Here is a 15,897-nt window from a genome sequence, read left to right as displayed (position 1 = left end):
TCTGCTCTCTCCTGTTGCACCAGTCAAAAGGTCCTTCAAGTTCATAGCTAAAAGGAGAATGCATACCAAAGCCTAAACTGGCCCCAAAGACCTGGACATCTACGACCATATCATCAACCCTCTTAGCAATGGAAGACTAAAATGTCCCAGGAAGAAGCCCGAAAACACTGCTTATTTTAAAGCTGACTTTAAAATGTATCTGCTATGGGTTTGGGATGAGATGACAATGGCATGAGGACATCACATAAACTGTTTTTCAGGGCACCTGGGATGAACCTTACAATCAAATGACTCAATAGGAAATGTTGGGGATTACAGGCCAATTTGGATGAATGTGGGTTTTTTCACCTAACCCTCCTTCTCCCCACAAGAGGGCAATAGACTACAACCAGATTCTAGTAAAGATCTGTTAACTGGGAAAACTTGTAAAAATTTTATGGGGCTCTTTTACCCTCCTCTTGACTCCACTGGTTCTTTGAACTTCCCCCTGATAGGACAGATCATAAATCTCAAGAAATGCTTGAGTGAAAACTCCCATTACTTGAAGTAGAAATAACAATCCTAATATCTGGTGTCGAAAGGATGGAGAGCAATATCTTCAGGGAGAGATATATCTTCTTGGCATGCTGGGAAGCAAAGTAAGAAGACATGAGTCTTGCCAGTTTGAGTATGAGTTTGAGTTTATTTAGATTTATATACTGCCCTACTCCCGAAGGACTCAGGGTGGTGAACAGCCATAGATAAAACAGATACACTATAAAATTTAAAAAACAATTTAAAAAAGTTTCCCTTTCCCACAGTCCTATCAAATGAGTAAAGTAGGCTAATAATGTCCTGAAGGTGAGCTTGACCTCTGGTGCTGAAGGGGAAACAGGCTCCAGTTTTCTTGGCAAAGTTAGGAACATGATTTGCTTCATTTTCAGGATATTTGTTCTACCTCCTAGTGCAACCTAGAACTCAGAGATCTCCTTGTGTTTTCCCACCGAGGTAGCAACCCAGCCTAATGCTGAGTAATTTCCCACTCCCAGCAAGGATGGAAAAATGCATTTTGGGGTATTCAAGTGCTGTCCTACAAGTGATGGCTGGAAGGGAAAAAGGAGGAATGACGATCATGTCCTTTGACCTCTCTTTCCATGTTTAGCGTTTTGGAGTAGACCCGTGTCTGGTGGGAATCAGATTGATGCAAAGATGTATCATAGCATTGGAAAGTTAGATGCAGGATGTGAAATCTCCTGTGAGTTTGCCCTCTTGTACACTTCTGCCTTCTTATATGGCCTGACGGAGGTGCAGCCTTTCCTCCAGATCCCTGAATAGCAGCTTCCAACCCTTGTGACCAATAGTCCCATTGTCATTCCCAATAACCCTGGAACACAACTACAATGATTTGGCAGATGGGCCTTGTAATCACTCACATATAGATACTCTCTATTTGGAACAAGCTGTGTGGTTAGAATTCCATAAAGAAACCCAGAATCCTTGCTTAAATTCCAAGTACAAAGAGAAATCAGAAGACCCAAAGGATCCTTTCTTTAGAAGATGCTTTCCTCGATAAAGGTCAGTGAGGCTGAAAGGAAACCCACCGGAAGGATCCCAGTTGGATGCAACACTGACCATTTACCCCATTTCTTATTTAATAATGATCACTCTTCACACATATGGTTGAGCTATTGACATATATTCCCTACCATGAATTATTTTAGCTAGAATGCAACAGAGCCTCCTTCTTTCTCCAAGAGTGTGAGTTAAGACAAAAGCTTCTATATTCTGGGTTTGTGGTGTGTTCTTCTACGTGAGTCAAAGAAAAGATGAGCAGATATCCAATCCCCAGAAGGTCTGAGCAGGAAGCCACACAGAAGACTGTGTCTGGTTTCTCACTTTCCTGTGTTTCTGGGGACATATTTGTCCTCCCTTTCGAAGATAAAAGAAGAAGAATGGGAGATCTGAGGAGCAGGATTGTTGCCTTGCTGTTGGCCATCTCCACAGGTATCCTTTTCATCTTATTTTTTTCATTTATTGATGGAAATCATGTTTATGCTTACTTTTGTTTTTTTTTTTTGAAGAAAGGTCTTCTCAAAAGAGAAGATGACTTTTTCAAAAGCCATAAAAAGAAAACCAGCAAAAGCATCCAGGAGAAAATTCATTTACTTAAACACTTAAGAGTGTAAAGGTAGGATTACAAACTTTGAATGACAATGGCAATTTATGCCTGTTCTCCCTTATTGATTCCTTTGTAAGTCATCTGCGAATTGCAGCAGAATGTCCAAGACAGAGAAATCGTTCAAAGGTTTTTTTACAGTCAACTGAATGATCCCCGTGTCTTTCTCTTACAGGTGTCCAATGCCAGGACCGAGTGGATCCGAAGCCTGTGGAAGTCGTCAAAGAAGGAGAGGATTCCACCATCGCCTGTCACTTGGATGCCAACACTCTCAATATAATGCACTGGTACAAGCAATATCCAGGAGAAGGCCCTGCGTTTCTCCTATCAGTTACAGCAACGGAATTGGAGAAACGCGGACACTTCAGTGCCTCTTTTGAGAAGCGGAAGGAAAGTCGGTTGAACATCACAAGAGTGCAGATGAAAGATGCCGCGGTCTATTTCTGCGGGGCCCGAGATCCACAGCAACACTAAGACACCTGCTGCCTGTCCAAAAACCCTCTAAGGCTGAGCAGTTCTGCAAAGGGGAAATGAATCTCATCTGGGTAACTGGGATGCAGAGATGGACTAGCTGCATGTGGGTACAACCTGCATTAGTATCAACTGGAAAGTGAATCAAAGTATTTTAGAGTATTGCAAGAAAGAAGAAATATACCAGTTGGATAAGCCCACCATTGGCAAAAACCCTCTAAGGTCAAGCAGTTCTCTGCTCTCTTTCTTTCTTTCTTTCTTTCTTTCTTTCTTTCTTTCTTTCTTTCTTTCTTTCTTTCTTTCTTTCTTTCTTCCTTCCTTCCCCTTTTTCTTTCACTCTTTCTTCCCCTCTTTCTCTTTCTTCTCTCTCTCTCTCTTCCTTCCTTCCTTCCTTCCTTCCTTCCCCTCTTCCCCTCTTTCTTCCCCTCTTTCTCCCCCTCTTTCTCTCACTCTTTAGGCAGTCCCCAAAAGTAGACTGCAGATAGCTATTCTGATGGCATTGTGTAAATTCAGTGGTGCAAATCTCCAAAACTTATTGAGTTTCATTGATTGAAGGAAATTGATATGGCCACCCAACTCAATCAAGGTGTCTCCAGGTAGTGGTATGTATCTCAATAGTAGTAACCATGAGAAGGATCTCACAGTCCTAGTGGGCAATCATATAACTATGAGCCAGCCGTGTGCTGCAGCTGCCAATAAGGCCAATACAATTCTAGGATGCATTAACAGAGTGATAGAATCAAGATCACGTGAAGTGTTAATACCACTTTATAATGCCTTGGTAAGGCCACACTTGGAATACTGCATCCAGCTTTGATCGCCATGTCACTGCGTTTTTTTATTTACCAGCTGAGCTCTCATTTCTGGACTATCAGACTTTCTGTAGCTTGCCAAGAATCCTTATCAGTAAGATAAACTGCGCATGTCCTCCACCCACATTCCTTCTCACACTTTTTCTTTCTTCTCTTGCCAAGAGACATCCGGCTGCTGAGAAGTAGCCGATAAGAACTTTTGCAAAAATGTAACAATTAAATTTTAGATAGTTAGATGTTTTATTTTCTTTATAACAAATAAATGAGTTTTCTTAGAAGATATATCTTCCGGTTTGTTTTCTTAAAGTATGCTGGCAAGGAAAGGTCTCGATCCGCCCCTCTTAATCAAGGTGTGATTATCCCAAAGGCAGAATGGGATTAATCAGCACCCTGACACGCCATGATGTAAAAAAGATGTTGAGATTCTAGAAAGAGGGCAGAGAAGAGCAACAAAGATGATTAGGGGACTGGAGACTAAAACAGATGAAGAACGGTTGCAGGAACTGGGTATGTCTAGTTTAATGAAAAGAAGGACTAGGGGAGACATAATAGCAATGCTCCAATATCTCAGGCGCAGACACAAAGAAGAGGGAGTCAACATATTTTCCAAAGCACCTAAAGGCAGGACAAGAAGCCATGGATGGAAACTAATCAAGGAGAGAAATAACATAGAACTAAAGAGAAATTCCCTGAGAGTTAGAACAATTATTCCGTGGAACAACTTGCCTCCAGAAATTGTAAATGATCCAACAGTGGACGTTTTTAAGAAGAGATTGGACAACATTTGTCTGAAATGGTATAGGGTTTCCTGCCTAAGCAGGGGGTTGGACTAGAAAACCTCCAAGTTGGACTAGGACAGGGGTCCCCAATCTTTTGGATCTCAGGGATCATCAAGTTCATAATTTTAAATCTCGTGGACCACTATTACAAATCCAGTGCGCTGCTTGCTGAAGCGTCTGGACACCCAGTGATGGATTGGGGTCCTTCAGGCACTCTCCCTCCTCTCTCTTTCTCTTTCTCTCTCTCTCCCCCTTCTCTTTCCCTCTCTCTCCCCTCTTTCTCTCTCTCTCCCACTCTTTCTCTCTCATTCTCTCTTTCCCTCTCTCTCTCCCCTCTCTCATTCTCTCTCATCTCTTTCTCTCTCCCTCCTCTTTCTCTCTCTCCCCCACTCTCTCATTTTGATTCTCTCATTCTGATTCTCTCTCTCTCTGATTCTCTTTCATTCTCTGTCTCTTTCTCTTTCTCATTCTGATTGTCTCTCATTCTCTCTCTGATTCTCTATCTCTTTTTTTCTCTCTCTCATTCTCTCTCACTTTCATTCTGTTTGTCTCTCTGATTCTCTCTGATTCTCTCTCTGATTCTCTCTCTCTGATTCTCTCTCTCTTTCTGTCTCTCATTCTCTCTCATTCTGATTCTCTCTCATTCTCTCTCTGATTCTCTCCCTGATTCTCTCTTTCATTCTGTCTCTTTCTCTGTCTCATTCTGATTCTCTCATTTTCTCTTTCTCTCATTCTCTCTCTCTCTGATTCTCTCTCTTTCATTCTCTGTCTCTTTCTCTCTCAATTTCTCTCATTCTGATTTTCTCTCCTTCTGAGTCTGTCTTTCATTCTCTCCCTTTCTCTTTCTCTTTCATCCTCTGTCTCTTTCTCTCTCTGTCTTATTCTGTCTCTCTCTCTCTGATTCTGTCTCTGATTCTTTCTCTCATCTCTCTTTCTCTCCCCCTCTCTTTCTCTCTCTCATCTCTCTCTCCCCCTTTTTCTTTCTTTCTCTCTCTCTGCCACTCTTTCTCATTCTCTCTCTCTCTTTCATTCTCTCTCTGATTCTCTTGCTCTCTTTCATTCTCTTTCTCTCTCTCATCTCATGGGTCAGCCAGTTTCTTGGGGCTGAGGGGAAGTCACGCATCTCCCTGAGAGACTGAGGTGCACGGAGCACCAATGAGGGCTGGAAGAAACGTGGGCAAGATCCAGCAAGAGATGGAGCTTCACTCCAACTCTGGAATATGGAACGAGTCTCCATCCCCCATCCTTCCCTTCTCAGGCCAGGTGAGGAGTGACTGGGAAGGGAGTGCGAGGGGCAGGGACAGCCACTGGTGGGTTCAGCTGACAGGAAGTTACAGCAGAGGGAAGAAACAGCCCGGGGTTGCCACCACCCGTTACTTCGGCCCACCTGCACTGCCACGCCCCCTTGCACCATTACCTCATTCCAGCCAGCGAGGGCTGTGCTGCAAGTTGCACCAACCTCCTCTATGGTGGAGATTTACAAACCCACCATGAGCTGCCTGGCCAGTCCCATATTCCAGAGCTCTAGTCACAGGACTGGTCATTGCTCATCCCGGAGTAGCTCCTCCACCCGGGTGCACCGCAGACCGCCAAAATTTTCTCACGGACCACCGGTTGGGAACCACTGGACTAGAAGACCTCCAAGCTCCATTTCAACTCTTTTTGCTCTACTCTACTCTACTCTACTCTACTCTACTCTACTCTACTCTACTCTACTCTACTCTACTCTACTCTAGTTCTGATTTAGACAAATAAAAACTCAAAATAATCCCAAATAAACTTCCACGCCTACAACAAAAAAAATCAGTTGGTGGGCTCCAAATCATGCTGGAGTTAATATTCAACTCTGAGCTATACATATTCTTGCTATTGCAAACACTAAAACTGCATTTATTTATTTCTTAGCAGGTCTAGTGCTCCTTCCAAAGGAACCTCAATAAAATGTGAGAAACACTCTGGTTGAAAGCTATAGAGGTAGACGTTATACAGCAGGGTTGTCCTGCTGTCCAGAGCCAGCCCACAGGGTGTTTAGATTTGGCCCGCAGGGCGGCTCTGGTGTTGTGGTCCGCCAGCAGCCTGCGGAGTTATAGAGGTAGACATGATACAGCATCTGCTCTCTCCTGTTGCACCAGTCAAAAGGTCCTTCAAGTTCATAGCTAAAAGGAGAATGCATACCAAAGCCTAAACTGGCCCCAAAGACCTGGACATCTACGACCATATCATCAACCCTCTTAGCAATGGAAGACTAAAATGTCCCAGGAAGAAGCCCGAAAACACTGCTTATTTTAAAGCTGACTTTAAAATGTATCTGCTATGGGTTTGGGATGAGATGACAATGGCATGAGGACATCACATAAACTGTTTTTCAGGGCACCTGGGATGAACCTTACAATCAAATGACTCAATAGGAAATGTTGGGGATTACAGGCCAATTTGGATGAATGTGGGTTTTTTCACCTAACCCTCCTTCTCCCCACAAGAGGGCAATAGACTACAACCAGATTCTAGTAAAGATCTGTTAACTGGGAAAACTTGTAAAAATTTTATGGGGCTCTTTTACCCTCCTCTTGACTCCACTGGTTCTTTGAACTTCCCCCTGATAGGACAGATCATAAATCTCAAGAAATGCTTGAGTGAAAACTCCCATTACTTGAAGTAGAAATAACAATCCTAATATCTGGTGTCAAAAGGATGGAGAGCAATATCTTCAGGGAGAGATATATCTTCTTGGCATGCTGGGAAGCAAAGTAAGAAGACATGAGTCTTGCCAGTTTGAGTTTGAGTTTGAGTTTATTTAGATTTATATACTGCTTACTCCCGAAGGACTCAGGGTGGTGAACAGCCATAGATAAAACAGATACACTATAAAATTTAAAAAACAATTTAAAAAAGTTTCCCTTTCCCACAGTCCTATCAAATGAGTAAAGTAGGCTAATAATGTCCTGAAGGTGAGCTTGACCTCTGGGGCTGAAGGGGAAACAGGCTCCAGTTTTCTTGGCAAAGTTAGGAACATGATTTGCTTCATTTTCAGGATATTTGTTCTACCTCCTAGTGCAACCTAGAACTCAGAGATCTCCTTGTGTTTTCCCACCGAGGTAGCAACCCAGCCTAATGCTGAGTAATTTCCCACTCCCAGCAAGGATGGAAAAATGCATTTTGGGGTATTCAAGTGCTGTCCTACAAGTGATGGCTGGAAGGGAAAAAGGAGGAATGAAGATCATGTCCTTTGACCTCTCTTTCCATGTTTAGCGTTTTGGAGTAGACCCGTGTCTGGTGGGAATCAGATTGATGCAAAGATGTATCATAGCATTGGAAAGTTAGATGCAGGATGTGAAATCTCCTGTGAGTTTGCCCTCTTGTACACTTCTGCCTTCTTATATGGCCTGACGGAGGTGCAGCCTTTCCTCCAGATCCCTGAATAGCAGCTTCCAACCCTTGTGACCAATAGTCCCATTGTCATTCCCAATAACCCTGGAACACAACTACAATGATTTGGCAGATGGGCCTTGTAATCACTCACATATAGATACTCTCTATTTGGAACAAGCTGTGTGGTTAGAATTCCATAAAGAAACCCAGAATCCTTGCTTAAATTCCAAGTACAAAGAGAAATCAGAAGACCCAAAGGATCCTTTCTTTAGAAGATGCTTTCCTCGATAAAGGTCAGTGAGGCTGAAAGGAAACCCACCGGAAGGATCCCAGTTGGATGCAACACTGACCATTTACCCCATTTCTTATTTAATAATGATCACTCTTCACACATATGGTTGAGCTATTGACATATATTCCCTACCATGAATTATTTTAGCTAGAATGCAACAGAGCCTCCTTCTTTCTCCAAGAGTGTGAGTTAAGACAAAAGCTTCTATATTCTGGGTTTGTGGTGTGTTCTTCTACGTGAGTCAAAGAAAAGATGAGCAGATATCCAATCCCCAGAAGGTCTGAGCAGGAAGCCACACAGAAGACTGTGTCTGGTTTCTCACTTTCCTGTGTTTCTGGGGACATATTTGTCCTCCCTTTCGAAGATAAAAGAAGAAGAATGGGAGATCTGAGGAGCAGGATTGTTGCCTTGCTGTTGGCCATCTCCACAGGTATCCTTTTCATCTTATTTTTTTCATTTATTGATGGAAATCATGTTTATGCTTACTTTTGTTTTTTTTTTGAAGAAAGGTCTTCTCAAAAGAGAAGATGACTTTTTCAAAAGCCATAAAAAGAAAACCAGCAAAAGCATCCAGGAGAAAATTCATTTACTTAAACACTTAAGAGTGTAAAGGTAGGATTACAAACTTTGAATGACAATGGCAATTTATGCCTGTTCTCCCTTATTGATTCCTTTGTAAGTCATCTGCGAATTGCAGCAGAATGTCCAAGACAGAGAAATCGTTCAAAGGTTTTTTTACAGTCAACTGAATGATCCCCGTGTCTTTCTCTTACAGGTGTCCAATGCCAGGACCGAGTGGATCCGAAGCCTGTGGAAGTCGTCAAAGAAGGAGAGGATTCCACCATCGCCTGTCACTTGGATGCCAACACTCTCAATATAATGCACTGGTACAAGCAATATCCAGGAGAAGGCCCTGCGTTTCTCCTATCAGTTACAGCAACGGAATTGGAGAAACGCGGACACTTCAGTGCCTCTTTTGAGAAGCGGAAGGAAAGTCGGTTGAACATCACAAGAGTGCAGATGAAAGATGCCGCGGTCTATTTCTGCGGGGCCCGAGATACACAGCAACACAGAGGCACCTGCTGCCTATACAAAAACCCTCTAAGGCTGAGCAGTTCTTTGAAGGGGAAATGAATCCCAGCTGGGAAAATGTTGGGGATTACAGGCCAATAGGAAATTTTGGGGATTACAGGCAAATTTGGATGAATGTGTGTTTTTTTATCTAGCCCTCCTTCTCCCCACAAGAGGGCAATAGACTACAACCAGATTCTAGTAAAGATCTGTCAACTGGAAACACTTGTAAGAGTTTTATGGGTCTCTCTTTCCCTCCTCTTGACTCTGCTGGTTCTCTGAACTTCCCCTCTGGTAGGACAGATCATAAATCTCAAGGAATGTTGAGTGGAAACTCCCATTACTTGAAGTAGAAATAACAATCCTAATATCTGGTGTCAAAAGGATGGAGAGCAATAACTTCCAGGGAGAGATATATCTTCTTGGCATGGTAGGAAACAAGAGAAGAAGACGTGAGTCTTGCAGTTTTCCTTTCCCACAGTCCTATCAAATGAGTAAGGTAGGCTAATAATGTCCTGAAGCTGAGCTTGACCTCTGGTGCTGGAGGGTAAGCAGGCTCCAGTTTTCTTGGCCAAGTTAGGAAAGTGATTTGCTTCATTCTCAGAATATTTGTTCTACTTCCTAATGCAACCTAGAATTTAGAGATCTCCTTGTGTGTCCTCTGATTCACTTCCTGCCTTCCTGTAAGGCCCGATGGAGGCTCAGCCTTTCTTCCATATCCTTGAATACCAGCTTTCAACCCTTGTGACCAAGAGTCCCATTGTCATTCCCAATATTCCCCAGAATATGACTATAGTAACTTGGCAGATGAGCCAAATAGTCTCCAAATATGGATGCCCCCATATGGAACAAACTGTATGGCTAGAATTCCATGAAGAAACCCAGAATCCTTGCTCAAATTCCAAGTTTTTGTAAAAAGGGGAATCCAAAGATCCAAGGATCCCTTTCTTCAGAAGACATTTTTGTTGGGAAAGATCAATAAGGCTGAGAGAAAACACTCAGGAGAGATTCCCATTGGATCCATCACTCAGGGGGTTTTGCATTTCTTATTGAACAATTACCTCCTTTCCCTTGCATGGCAGGAATACATATTCTACATTATGAATTTTTCCAGCTAGGAGTTAGCAGAACCTGATTTATTTTGTTTGCACAAATGTCTACACGTTAATACAAAGTTTCTATCTTCTGGGTTTGTGGTAGGTTCCTCCTTTGATCTACGTGAGTCAAAGCAGAGCTGAGCACATCTTCAATCTCCAGAAGGCCTGAGCAGGAAGCCACCCAGAAGACTGTCTCAGGGTTCTCACTTTCCTGTGTTTCTGGGGACATATTTGTCCTCCCTTTTGAAGACAAAAGAAGAAGAATGGGAGATCTGAGGAGTAGGATCATTGCCTTGCTGTTGGCCATCTCCACAGGTATCCTTTTCATCTTATTTTTTTTTCATTTATTGATGGAAATCATGTTTATGCTTACTTTTGTTTTTTTTGAAGCAAGGTCTTTTCAAAACGTCAGCTTTGAATTTTTCAAAAGCCATAAAAAGAAAACCAGAAAAGCATCCAGCAGAAAATTCATTTATTTAAAGAGTTTGAAGGTAGGATGGCAAACTTTGAATGATAATTGCTCCTTTGCAATTTCTAAATGTTTAGCGAACTAAATTGACTGGTGGAATGCCATTCCCTCCCTCCCTTCCATCCATCCCTCCATCCCTCCATCCCTCCATCCCTCCCTCCCTCCCTCCCTCCCTCCCTCCATCCATCCATCCATCCATCTCCTTTTTTAACATTCACCTTCTATTACAGCTTTATCAGATCAAGCTAGAGTCACCCAGGAGCACCCATTTCTTTCAGTTAAGGAAGGAGACTCCATCCGTTCGAAATGCTCCTATCAGGAAACAGAATACAGTCTTCAGTGGTTCAAGCAATATCCAGGAGGCCAGCCAGAATTCATGATATTACGGACTACATCAGGGACTGAAGCAAAGGATCATTTTGAAATGAGTCTGGACACAGTTAAGAAGACCACGTCTTTGCATCTGAAGGACACCCAACTTAAGGATTCAGCTGTCTATTTCTGCGCATGGGAGCACAGTGCTACAAGGACACTTGCTGGTTGACACCAAAGTGGAAGACAACCAAGAAGAGGAAATTGAGCTAACTACTGGGTTCCCGTTGAAGAAAGATCAGGAGAACGTCTTGGGCCACAGCTTCATAACACCAAAGATCTGCTTGTCTCAAAGCTATTTTTCCAAAAGACGACTTAACTTTCTTCATTTTTTTCCCCCCTTGAAAACATTTCTTTCTCATCCAAGAAGCTTTTCAGTTCCAACTGACTGATAAGGAGCAAAAAACTTATTTAAAGGAAAACAAAACAAAACAAAACTCCGGTTGCCTTTTGGAAAAAAGCACCTTTGGGACAACCATGATTCAGATGACTGAGAATCTCTACAGACTTTCATCTGTAAATTGCAACAGAATGCTCAAGATGGAGAAATCGTTCAAAGGTTCCTCACAATCAACTGAATGATCCCCGTGTCTTTCTCTTCCAGGGGTCCAATGCCAGGACCGAATGGATCAGAAGCCTGTGGAAGTCATCAAAGAAGGAGAAGACTCCACCATCGCCTGTCAGTTCAGCTCCAGTAATGTCTATTTCATGTACTGGTACAGGCAATATCCAGGAGAAGGGCCTGTGTTTCTCCTAACGGCTACATCAGGGAAATTGGAGAAACGCGGATACTTCAGTGCCTCTTTTGACAAGCAGAACAAGAAGAGTCAGTTCAACATCACAAGAGTGCAGTTGAAAGATTCAGCGGTCTATTTCTGTGGGGCCCAAGATCCACAGCAACACTAAGACACCTGCTGCCTGTACAAAAACCCTCTAAGGCTGATCATTTCTGTGAAGGGGAAATGAATCTCGTCTGGGTGATCGGGATGCAGAGATGGACCAGCTGACTCTAAACAAGCCGCATGTGGGTACAACCTGCATTGGTATCAACAAGAAAGGGAATCAAAGTATTCCAGAGTATTGCAAGAAGGAAGAAATATGCGAGGTAGATAAGCCACCACTGGCAAAAACCATCTAAGACTCAGCCTGTTCTGTTCTGTTCTGTTCTGTTCTGTTCTGTTTTGTTCTTTCTTTCTTTCTTTCTTTCTTTCTTTCTTTCTTTCTTTCTTTCCCTTCCTTCCTTCCTTCCTTTCTTTTTTCTTTCTTTCTTTCTTTCTTTTCCTTCCTTCCTTCTTCCTTCCTTCCTTCCCTTTTTTCTTTCCTTCTTTCCCTTCTTTCCTTCCATTCCCTTCCTTCCTTTCTTCTTTCTTTCCTTCCTTCCCTCCCTCCTTCCTACCTTCCTTTTTTCTGTCTTTCTTTTCCTTCCTTCCTTCCTTCTTCCTTCCTTCCTTCTTCCTTTTTTCTTCCTTTTTTTCTTTTCCTTCCTTCCTTTTTTCTTTCTTTCTTTCCCTTCCTTCCTTCCATCCCCTCCCTCCCTCCCTTCTTTCTTCCTTCCTTCTTTCCTTCCTTCCTTCCTTCCTTCCTTCTTTCTTTCTTTCTTTCTTTCTTTCTTTCTTTCTTTCTTTCTTTCTTTCTTTCTTTCTTTTCCTTCCTTCCTTCCTTCCTTCCCTTCCTTCCATCCTTCCTTCTTTTCCCTCCCTCCCTCCCTTCCTTTTCCTTCCTTCCTTCCTTCCTTCCTTCCTTCCTTCCTTCCTTCTTCCTTCCTTCCTTCCTTCCTTCCTTCCTTCCTTCCTTCCTTCCTTCCTTCCTTCCTTCCCCCCTCTCTCTTTCTTTCTTTCTTTCCTTTCTTTCTTTTTTTCTTTGTCTTTTTCTCCCTCTTTCCCTCATTCTTTAGGCTGTCCCCCAAAAGTAGACTGCAGATAGCTATTCGGATGGCATTGCATTGCAAATTCAGTGGTGCAAATCTCCAAAATGTATTGATTTTCATGTATTTAAGAAAATTGATATGGCCACCCAACTCAATCAAGGTGTCTCCAAACAGCTTAGAGCATGTGTGTCAAATCCGCTGGGTCATGTTGCTGCCATGTGAGGTTTTGTGACATTTTTCCCATTTGTGCAGCTGGGGTGGGTGTGGCCTGCCCTTGACGCATCTGGCCCATGGGCCACCAGTTTGACACTTCTGGCTTAGAGAATGAAAAAACCCAAATAATCCCCAATAAATTTCCACACCTGTGGTTACAACTATCAAAGCAACCTGTTTGTGGGCTCCAAATCATGCTGGAGCCAATATTCAACTCCGAGCTATACATATTCTTGCTATTGCAAACACTAAACCTAGATTTATTTATTTCTTATCAGGTCTAGTGCTCTTTCCAAAGGAACCTCAATAAAATGTGACAAGCACTCTGGTTGAAAGCTATAGAGGTAGACATTATACAGCAGGGTTGTGAAACTGAAGGCCTGTGGGCCAGAGTCAGCCCACAGGGTGTTTAGATTTGGCCCGCAGGGCTGCTCTGGTGTTGTGGTCCGCCAGCAGACTGCGGAGCTGGCAGCGGAGTCGGACAGTGAGGAGGCTGAGGAAGAACATGGAGGCTCGGTAAGGCCCAGATGAGGGCTCTGCATTGGAGGCAGAGATGGGGCCAGGGCCATCTAGGAGTGATGTGCGGACTCCGGAGCCGCCAGAGGATGACATCAGAGAGGCAGAGGAACAGGAGGAGCCTGTTCCTAGTGCGCGCATGAGAAGAGCTGCCAGAAGGCAAAAGCAGATAAAGCAAAAAGGACGACTCGGGAGTAAGGCCAAGAAATGATTGGCCCCTCCCATAAGGCTTAAAAGACCAGCAACTGCTCTTGGGCTCTTTGTCAGAAAACAACGTTGATAGATTTGTTTCTTGTCTTGCTGCATTTATTTCTTGTCGGGGTCTTCTGCTCCTGAACTTTTGCCAAAAAAAGCCTTCGGCAGGTTGCCTAATTAGAGCAAGGTTGGTGATAAGGCTGAAGAATTGTGCTATGAAGAATTTGTTTTGAATTAGTTTGGCCTACGCTGAGAATGAGTTAATTCTCAGCTGTTCTAATAAAGTCTGTTTGTTTTTGAACTGATTGCGTCTGATAATACCTACTTGGGCCTGGGTCACAACACCTGGAAACAGTGAAGGACTGGCCCACAGTGCCTCTGCCATTGAAAATGGACTCGGGAGGGCTGTGCATGGCCCCTACAAGCTCCATGTTCAGCTGCGACAGCCTCCTGCAACCCTCTGCCAGCGAAAAAAGAGCTCGGGATGGCCCTCCTGAGCTCTTTTTCTGCTGGCAGAGTGCTCAGGCCACCACAGTCCTCCCCACAAGTGACGTTGAGCTGGCCACACCCACACTGACCATCCCCCCTCCCCCCGAGGTCAGACACAACCTTGATGCAGCCCTCAATGAAATCGAGTTTGACACTCCTGTTATACAGCATCTGCTCTTTCCTGTCACACCAACCAAATGGTCCTTGTAGTATAGCTAGAAGGAGAATGCATACTAAAGCCTAAACTTGCCCAAAGACCTGGATATCACTCATCTACGACAGTGGTAGGTTTCAAAATATTTTACTACCGGTTCTGTGGGTGTGGCTTGGTGGGCGTGGCATGGCATGGCTTGGTGGGTGTGGCAGGGGAAGGATACTGTAAAATATCCATTCCCACCCCACTCCAGGGGAAGGATACTGTAAAATCTCCATTCTGTCCCCAATCCACGGGAAGGTTACTGCAAAATCCCCATTTCCTCCCGATCAGCTGGGACTTGGGAGGCAGAGAATAGATGGGGATGGGGCCAGTCAGAATTTTTACTACCGGTTCTCTGAACTACTCAAAATTTCCGCTACCGGTTCTCCAGAACCTGTTGAAACCCACCTCTGATCTATGACCATTTCATCAACACTCTTAGTAATGGGTGACTAAAATATCCCAGGAAGAAGCCCATAAACACTCCTTATTTTAAAGCTGACTTTAAAATGTATCTGCTATGGGTTTGGGATGAGATGACAATGGCATGAGGGTATCACATAAACTGTTTCTCAGGGCACATGGGATGAACCTTACAATTACACAATTCTTCCCAAAGCTCATCCTGGAAGGAAATGTTGGGAATTACAGGCCAATTTTGTTGAATGTGGGTTTTTTTCACCTACACTTCTTTCTCCCCACAAGAGGGCAATAGACTACAACCAGATTCTAGTAAAGATCTGTCAACTGGGAACTCTTGTAACAGTTTTCTCCCTCCTCTTGACTCCACTGGTTCCCTGAACTTCCAGCTGATAGGACAGATCATTACTTGAAGTAGAAATAATAATCCTAATATCTGGTGTCAAAAGGATGGAGAGCCATATCTTCAGGGAGAGATACCCGTATTTTTCGGAGTTTAAGACACAGTGGACTATAAGACTTACCTACCTTTTTTGGTGAGGAAAACAAGAAAAAGAAATCTCCCTTTGCCTCCCAGCAATTTGCCTCATTGCAGCAAACAGCCTGCTTTACTTTCATTCTCATTTTCAGCATAGCTTGATTAGCACAAGAAAAAAAAAGAATCTGCTCCAGTAATTTACCTCCTTGCAGCAAGCAGCAGAGGCTGGGGCAAAACAGCTGAGAGCAAAACAGCTGAGAGTCGGGCAGCAGATCGAATCAACTTGTGCTCATTAGGCTGTGCTGAAGCGTAAGCGTGAAAGGAGCTGTTTCTTCTTGCTGCTTGCTGCAAGGAGGTAACTGCTGGAAGGCAGAGGCCAAAGGGTGGGAGCCAGTGGGTGGGTGGGGCTACATTCGGTGTATAAGACACACCCAAATTTTCACCTCCTTTTAGGGGGGAAAAAGGTGCATCTTATACTCCGAAAAATACGGTATATCTTCTTAGCATGGTGGAAAGCAAGGGAAGAAGACGTGAGTCTTGTCAGTTTTTCTTTCCCACAGTCCTATCAAAAGAGTAACGTAGGCTAATAATGTCCTGTAGATGAGCTTCACCTCTGGTGCTGAAGAGGAAACAGGC

At 43.6% G+C, this 15,897-nt stretch overlaps 2 gene segments (V, D, J or C); both read left to right on the top strand.

The window, feature by feature from the left end:
- The first annotated feature begins 653 nt into the window (after positions 1–653).
- On the top strand, positions 654–3,716 carry LOC117658783 (T cell receptor alpha variable 30-like). The segment is given in 2 exon segments: positions 654–1,983; positions 2,331–3,716. Coding segments are annotated over 2 exon segments (477 nt in total).
- A 3,479-nt stretch (positions 3,717–7,195) lies between these two features.
- On the top strand, positions 7,196–9,062 carry LOC148113747 (T cell receptor alpha variable 30-like). The segment is given in 2 exon segments: positions 7,196–8,308; positions 8,654–9,062. Coding segments are annotated over 2 exon segments (537 nt in total).
- The last annotated feature ends 6,835 nt before the right edge of the window (positions 9,063–15,897 follow it).

Source organism: Pantherophis guttatus, chromosome 4, assembly GCF_059756535.1.
Source record: "Pantherophis guttatus breed Tessera chromosome 4, ASM5975653v1, whole genome shotgun sequence".
In the NCBI taxonomy this organism is placed as follows: Eukaryota; Metazoa; Chordata; class Lepidosauria; order Squamata; family Colubridae; genus Pantherophis; species Pantherophis guttatus.
The sequence above is the reverse complement of the archived record's forward strand: the minus strand, read 5'-3'. Positions and strand labels throughout refer to the sequence as shown.